Source organism: Centruroides sculpturatus, unplaced genomic scaffold (genome assembly GCF_000671375.1).
Source record: "Centruroides sculpturatus isolate CEXI.00-Female unplaced genomic scaffold, Cexi_2.0 scaffold3, whole genome shotgun sequence".
Classification (NCBI taxonomy): Eukaryota; Metazoa; Arthropoda; class Arachnida; order Scorpiones; family Buthidae; genus Centruroides; species Centruroides sculpturatus.
In genome coordinates this window covers 1,965,886-1,974,482 of record NW_019384366.1, presented here as the reverse complement: position 1 = coordinate 1,974,482, position 8,597 = coordinate 1,965,886, and the positions used below count along the sequence as shown (strand labels likewise).

At 29.0% G+C, this 8,597-nt stretch overlaps 1 protein-coding gene across 2 annotated transcripts in view; it reads right to left on the bottom strand.

Annotated features, from left to right (window-relative positions):
• Positions 1-1,180: 1,180 nt before the first annotated feature.
• Positions 1,181-8,597, bottom strand: part of LOC111612583 (ragulator complex protein LAMTOR1-like) — a 24,215-nt gene continuing 16,798 nt past the window's right edge. The window contains exon 5 of one of the 2 annotated variants that reach the window (XM_023353821.1): positions 1,181-1,484. In XM_023353821.1, the coding sequence (XP_023209589.1) occupies positions 1,392-1,484 (93 nt within the window). In that variant the 3' untranslated portion in view covers positions 1,181-1,391. The remainder of the gene's footprint in view (positions 1,485-8,597) is intronic. The other variant, XM_023353816.1, reaches the window with a different exon arrangement.

The window sequence follows — 8,597 nt, the reverse complement described above, 5'->3', positions numbered from 1 at the left end:
TATATATATATATATATATATATATATATATATATTGTAGAATCCTGATTATCTGAGATATTGTAGACAAATGCTACCTCAGATAACTGAAAACTCAGATAGAATAGACATTCTTGACCACTTCAGATTAAAAATTAAATATTAGATTTACATGGTAGAATTTTTAATTTTTTTTACACTGTAGTGAATTTAATCGTATTTAAAGAACAAAATTTTTACATTATTATACAGCTAATACATGAACATTAGTTTTAAGAGTAAAAATGTTTATTATAATAATTACATTTTTTAAACTTTTTTTAATGAATTACATTATAAGAAAAGGTGTTTGTTCACTTACAGGTTTGTCTTGGCTAATGCAGAAACTTGGTTAATTGCAGTTCTACTGCATATATATTTGTATATGGCAGATAACTATGAACTGTTATTTGTTAGCTGCTGTACATTAAAACTTTAGCTGAATTAATGCAGTAATTAAATTTTTACAATATTTGTGTTAAGTTTTTTATTGCTGTAATTGTTTAATCACACAATGTAAAAGTATCAATTCACTCTGCATTGCTACTTTTACATTCAATATTTATGATGATACAGTTTTAGCAAGTTTTAGAAATATAATTTGTATATTGCTATTGTTCTTTTATTTCATTATTGTTAAGAATAAACTTTTAAACCTTGTCTAATTTAATCAAATAGTTTTTGTCAAATTTTAAATTTGTTTGAACTCATTAAGTCATATCTATTGTAAATATTCTTATGAACTATTTTATATAAAAAGATAATTCAACTGAATATTGAAAAAGTGCAAATTCTTTAACTTAGCTAATAAAAAACAAAAATGTAAACATTTTCTTTAATATACTATTTTGTTTTATAATTTAAATGGTGAGTTGTTTTGCTTTTGTTAATTACTACATAAACTTGAATAGTAACAAAACTAATATTTTCATAATTTTAACATTATATATAAATCAACTTTCTGAAGTTTGAATTGATTTAATCTGTTTTATATTTGTTAGTAGCATTAATTATGCAGTTAATTTTATAGATTTTTATCTTTCAAAAATAAAATAAAATTTTAAAAATTACTTGTTCATCCCTTGCTCTATAATTTTTTTTTTTTAATTTTATTTTATGGAAATGTTACTAAAGCTGGATGCTATTCATTTTATTTTGAATATAAACAATACATGAAATGTATGTAGAAAATGAGACAGAATTTATAAATTCATTTTTATTTGTAAGATCTGACAGCAAATTATATAGGTGAAAAAATATTAAATTCATCACTATAAAAAAACTTCTTTTGATAAAAAGAAGATAGGTTTGTAGTTAATGATACAAATCTTATTTTGCTTTCATCAACAAAAATCTTTTATTATTGCATTTAGTCATGTTAAAATAAATGGAACCACTAATTCTTCTTTATGTTCAATTTTGATTTCTTTTAATGCATTCAATGTCTTATCAACAATTTTAGTTATCTGGAAAATAAGAAAATGCTTTGTGGATAAATATCTACTATAAGATATTAATTTTTTAAATAAATAAAATTTACTAAGCAATTCAATTACATTTTATTAATATTGTTTTTACATAAATTTTTAAGATTAGTCAGAATAGAATACATGTATTATTATTTTAAGTCTGAACTAATGGCCTGGATAAAAAATAAAAAGAATGTCATTTAGAGTCACTAAACTAATGTCTTTGTAAGCATAAATAACTTTCAAATTTCTACAATAAAAAATAATTAAAAAAAATTACTTTTTTAAATTTTAAATGTTATATAATGTTGATAATTGTAGCTAATTTCTAGTTAGGAAAATGTTTACTAGAAATTAGCTAATATGACAAATGATACTGTTATCAGTTCCTTTAAAAAATTTTTTTTCATTATTTTTCTAAGAATAGTCTATAATTTTATTCATATCTCAATTCCATTTATTCTCATTTTCTACTCAAAAATTAAAAGTGGTTTTTATCATTTAATATCTTAAGAAAAGTTCTTTTCATTTGGTTAATTAGAAGAGAATGCAAAAGATTAATATTAACTTAGTGTATTTAAAGATAATGAAGAAAGATTAATATGGAAAGTTATATTATTCATTGTAGTAAAAATTTCATTTTTTAGATTCTTTACTATGCTACGGAGATATCCATTTAAAAAAAATGGTAAGAGAATGAAAATAAATTATATATGTACACATAAAATACATATTTTATGTGTACATATATAATTTATGTACACATAAATTATATATGTACTTTCAATAAGTCAAGCTTCCTTAACTCAAATTTTATTTTTGACCTGAGATAATTCCCATAGAATTAATGCACTCTGTTTTTTATAAGTCAAAGTAATGTTGAAGCCACTCAAAATTTAAGATTCAGAGAGTTTATTTCATGTACAGTAGAGCATCGCTTATCCAAAACAATTTGGAACTGAGGTTGTTTGGATAACTGATCATTTACGAAAAAATATATTAAACACAAAACTGTACTGTATATAATTTGTATCATACGTCTTACAAATTCATATCTTACATAATGTAGTACATTAAAGTAGGCCTACAGTTTAGGTTGGCAGGGAGGGAGAGAGTGCCACAATGACAGAACTAGCAGAAATTTGAATTTGCTGACTGGAATGCTTTTGGTTAACTGATGCATCGATTGCTTCGATTGATCGGTATTTGCATAATCGATGCTCTACTGTATCATTTTTGAAGCTTTTAAGCAGATGGATGATGATAGTTGAAGATTAGTATAGTATAGAATTACACCTATGATTGCACAACAAAAATTCAAAATGTTACTTTAGGCACAAAATATTAAAAATCTTAAACACAAATCGACCAATCAAATCTTAGCACTTAAAAATTTATTTTAAAAATTTTTAGATTTTGAAAATTTAAAATGTAACAAACACATTTGTGATTTCATAACTTTCTAAGTTATTGGCCACTCAAATTTTATGGTTTCATCTATATGTATCTTTGAACAATTCTAATTTTGAATGCTAAATTTGAGAGAGATTCAATCCAGAGGTTGAATGATTCTTCTATGTTCAAATTGCATGCACAGTGAAAAAATGCACTCACTCTGTAAATGCCATTTGTTGTGCATCTTGCTCTTGCTGTGAAAGTATCTTTTGCATTATGCTTGTGTGTTCTTTGGTGCTTTTTTTTTTTTGCTTTATGCTTTATATATAACCCCTGTTTATCTGTTTATTAACCACGGTATTCAAGAAGAGTGTGGAAGCAATGAAGCCTAACAGAAGATTATAGCATCAATATCAGTGAGCAATTATTTATTGTGACATTGTCACAATGCCAGGCTGCAATTTTATAGATCCTGATGCACAATGCTTTTGATCTTAGTAATGCCTTGCCCCTGTACATCATACTTTTCCTGTTAACAAGAGTCATGCTGGTCATCTATCTAACTTTATTCTGGAGAAAATGTTTGAAATAAAATAATGTGACTTCCAGTCTAAACTGGAAGTTCATATATAGTTAATTGGGGCCTCTGGCTGCTAAGCTTTCCATTTCTGATCTCAACTTTCATCTATCTAACTCTATTCTTGAGCTTAAAGAAGGACAGATGACAGACACATGCCAGTGGGAATTTATAGATCTGCAATTTTTAAAATTACAGCCCAACAATTGAGATGAAAAAGGAACTTTTCACAAAGCATGAAAGTGTACATGTGTGGCAGATCTGGAGGCTATGTTTAAGATGCCATGTCAACAGTGTGCATCATTCATTCTTAAGAACAGTAATAAATGGTTAGTGATACCATCTCAGAGAAAGCCAAGCAAGCTGCATAGTGAGCTTAAGAAATGGGACATCACCACTTCACTAAAATACAGTAAATGCAATTTTCATTTTATTATATAGTATTTATTTGTTTTCATGTTTTAATTTATTATTTAGGGAATTTAATTGTGCTATTTTTACCATAAATTATGTGCATTTGCTGTTAAAATTTATTGAAGTTGGTCTGGAAATGGATTAATTCATTTTCCATTATTTCTAATGAGGAAAATTGATTTGGACTTTGGACAATTTAGAATTTAAATGGCCTCCAGAAACAAATTTAATTCAAAGTACAAGACACTATTATATCTCCTTATTGGAACTAAACATTCATATTTTATAAATTTTGAATTACATGTTGGTATTTCCATTGCTGATAGTGAGCAGTTAAAATAGATGGCAGAAACATCAATAATCTTTGTTATGCTGATGATACAAACCTGCTTGAAGAGTCAGAAAATGTCATGAGATTGCTGATACTAAAGGTCAAAGTTGAAAGTGAAAGAAAGGGACTCCATCTGAATGTTAAAAAAACTAAGGTCATGGCAATAGCTAAAACAATCCAGATTTAAATATAAATAGATAATTAAACCATAGAATGTGACCAGGATTTTAAGAGAAGAATTACACTGGGTTGAAGTGCATTGCTAACCATGTTAAAAATTTGGAAGAGCAAAGACACAACATTCAGATAACAACTTAAATGCAGGCTTGCCCAGGCTCTTATTTTTCCGACAGTCATATACAGATGTGAGAGTTGAAATGTAAAGAGAGCCAATAGAAGAAAGATAGATGCATTCAAACAGTGGTGCTGGAGGAAGTTGCTTTCAATACCATGGACAGATAGGGTAACAAACAGAGAAATTCTAGACTGCATAAAACTAGACATATCTTTAGAAGATAGAATAACCTGTCTTGCTTATTTTGGCCATGTAATTGCATTGCAATGCAATTACATGGCCATGGTCAAAATAAGTGAGCCTTGCCCTTGGTGGTAAGACAGGACCCTGTCACCAGAGAACGTAATGTGCTGGCTTGATACCATCAAAATGGTTGCTGGAATGACCATCAGCCAGCTAAAGGTCACATTCAGGATCAGAAATGATGGAGAGAACTTGCCTATAGGATCACCAAGGGTTAATTGTGAGTGACTGAATGTCACTCACAATTATTATCAGCATCATTATCAGCATCATAATCCATTAGTTTCAATTTGAAATTGATAGAAATGGCAAACAAGAAAGAGCTAAAGATTCTGTTGATATCTTTTGTTCTATCTATCATAAAGACCTGGTAATTAAGCATGATTATGAATAATGATTATCAATAAAGCAAAAATCAGAAAATGTGAAAGAATTGGATGTTCCATTGAGTATGCTATATCTGAAAAACAATGAGAGGATTTTGGAAAGCTTCATTGAACTACAAAATTAGACCAAACAGAAAATAATGCTGGAAGTGTGTTGAAGTAGTTTATGTAGTGTAAAGACAAGAATATCCTTGTTAATGTTCAGCTTTTTCTCTAAGAAGTTTTCCAATTTGGACAACAGATTGGACATACTGGATTCAAAGCAAGCAGCTGGTGACTGGATAACACTTTGCACTGAATAACACTTTCAGTGCTAAAGATGCATGTGTGGCATTCAATTTGAGTACAAATTGTATGACTGAAGATGCCTCAGCCTCACAATTGTGTCCTTCACCTGCATCCAACATCTTACTATGCTTTTACCAGCTATGTTTTATTTGGTTGCTGAGTACAATATCATTGTCTAGCATGTGTGCTTTGTTTGATAGGAAATTTTATAGTCTTTTGAATTTTTTCTCATTGCATATTTATTTTTGTGACTAATAACAAAAATTCATGGCTATTCATATGTAAATTGCTTCATTAATCACACACTATCTTAAAAAAAAGCTCTTTCAGATGATGAATTTTTTAAATAAATAAAAATTAGGAAACAAACAGATTCTTAATAAAAATATAAAATGTAAATGTTAAATTTTGTAACTGTTCTGTTTCTATTCTATACTTTGAATNGCTGTTAAACACTTTCCATCTAAATAAATATAAATAACTAATATGATTACTTTGAATGAAATGAAAAATAAGTGATTGATTGCTTATTTGTGAAGCACTTGTTTTTTGTGCTTATGTTTTTTTTTGTAAATGTAAACATGAAAAACAAATGTTTTACAAAGTTACTAACAAACAAGATAGATGTTAAAAATTTAATATGAATTCTACGAAAGAAATATACAGGATGTCTATTTAAACATCTGTTAAGAGGCAAATATCTTTCTAGCATTGCCTGAGTAAGCATTTGGTGGATGTTCCAGTGTTAAAATAAACAAAGGGAATCAATTTAAGACAATTTAGCATAACATACAAATATTCTCTGACTGTAAAGGATAAAGACAACATTACAGAAATTAATACAAAAAAGAGTATTATTTTATTATAGAGCATGTTTAAAACAAATTGCCTTCAGTGGTAATACAAAGATGTAGATAATCGAGCATGGCATTATGGATGGCATGTAGCATTTCTAATATCACTGTTTCATAGGCAGGTCTGTTGTATATGGCTCTAGTTTGTTGACATCATACAGCACTTCTGGGTATACATTTTATGTTGATGCTTTCAGGTGATGCTATGGGAAAAAAAATCCAGAGGTTGAATCTGGGGACATGGTAATTATGGAACAGGGCTGCTGTTCAATCCAGTGGTTGCCAAATTTCTGCAAGCCACTAGTATGCCATCATGCTGATAGCAAACCTACTATAGTCATTTGACAATGGCAAGTCATCAAGCCATTCGTCCACTGTTACATTTAGGATGTTCAGATATCAGTCACTATTCATGGAGTATGCTCTGTGTGGTTGCAGAGCAATAAATTAATATTTTGCCCATGGATAGACATTTAAGTATCAGTTACTTTAGTGCTGGAATAAGCATGTACCATATACATTCATACAATGCTGGAAAAATGTTTGTCTCTGGACATATTTAAATGGATACTCTGTATAATATTTTACATTTGTATATAATATATAATGTTTGCAGTGCCAAAGAATTAGCATGTATAATACAAGCTGTCATATAACTGGTGTGGTACAAGCAAGAAAGTGATGATTCTACATGAAATACTGAATTGAAAACATACAATAAAATTTATCATGCAAGGCTTTGTTTCCAAGGAAATTGGCTTTGAAAGTTTATCAAGTACATGTGCACTTGATCAAGATTCAAATCAATGGATGTCACTGTGTGCTATTTTTGCTGTCCAGTATTTTGAAAACATTGTTGCTTCATGTGTTTGTAAACACTGTCAGTCAATGTTGTTATTACTATATTTTTATCATTCTTACTCTTATACTTATCAAATCAAACTCTTATTTTCTAACATAGTGGTGATTGACTACATACAACAGTCAAAAATATACTGACATGATTCTTGCATTGGATGCATGTCGTAACAATGCTTCTGCCACAGCTAATTATTACAAAACTAATATCCTTATCTTTGAATTTCTGTCGGATGAATAAATATTTTTTTTATACAAATGAAAGACAAAGTCACTCCAAAAAATTTTTTTAGACGATCACCATTCAGATGGAAATTCAAACATATTGTTAAAATTTGTCACCAGAGGGATGTTGTGGCATAATCTACATTTATCAGCACTATTTCAAAGTAGATATAAAGGAGCCAAAACCTCAAATGGATAAGGATGAAACCATTAAGACGTCTTAAGCTTTACCATTTCCAATTTTAAGAAAATTTTAAATTTTTATTGGTTTCTGTGATTTTTAAAGGAACTTTTTCAACAATGGGCAGCTGAGTAGCCTAAAAAGGAAGATCTGGCTGTCTATGGTTGTTCTGGAACAATAAAGTGAATAAAATGGTGATCGTCTAAAATTTTTGGAGCAACTTTGTCTTTCATTTGTATAAAAAAAAAAAAAAACAATATCCTTATCACTGATATTCTGATAGGAAAGTCATTCAGAGAGCAGAATGAACTCTCACAGAACACAGTTCCTTTGAACTATTTCATCAACATGAGGGTTGCATCTGTCAAGTTAACTAGACTTGTTTTAGTGAAGTTGAGATAATCTAGTTATCTCTACTAATGCTAGTAGAAATGTACATGAAATCCATTTAGTTGAATCTTGATCAAGTGCATGCATACTTAATAAACTTTCAAAACCATTTTCTTTTGGAAACAAAGCCACGTATGAAAAAGTTTTATTCTATATGTTTAATTCAGTATTTCATGTAGAACAGGGGTGTCCAACCCGCGGCCCATGGGCCACATGCAGCCCAAGGCAAGTTCTAATGTGGCCCAATAAATGTGTAAACAAAACTGACAAATTTTTTTATTATTTATTTATTTATTTATTTCAACGGCATAAACCTCAAAAAAGAAGTTTCACAAAGCCCTAAACCTTTATACATATTTTATTTTTTAATAGAAAGGAAATATTTTCAAATACTTGAAATGTGTGAATGAGGAAGGAATACTAAATAAAGCTGAAGTCATGACTCAAAGGATTACAGCCCCAAATTCGGAGAAAGAAGAGAAAGGCAAAAAAATAAAAAGAATTGAGAAAGGTTGGAAAATTAAGGATTAATATTTGCATAACAGAAGGTCTAGTTAACCTTTTCACTTCTTTATTTTTTGACCTTTCTGCTTCTTTCTCCGAATTTAGGTCTATAATCTTTTGAATACCAACTCTAGCTTTATTTAATACTCCTTTCAGCGTTGAAAGATTT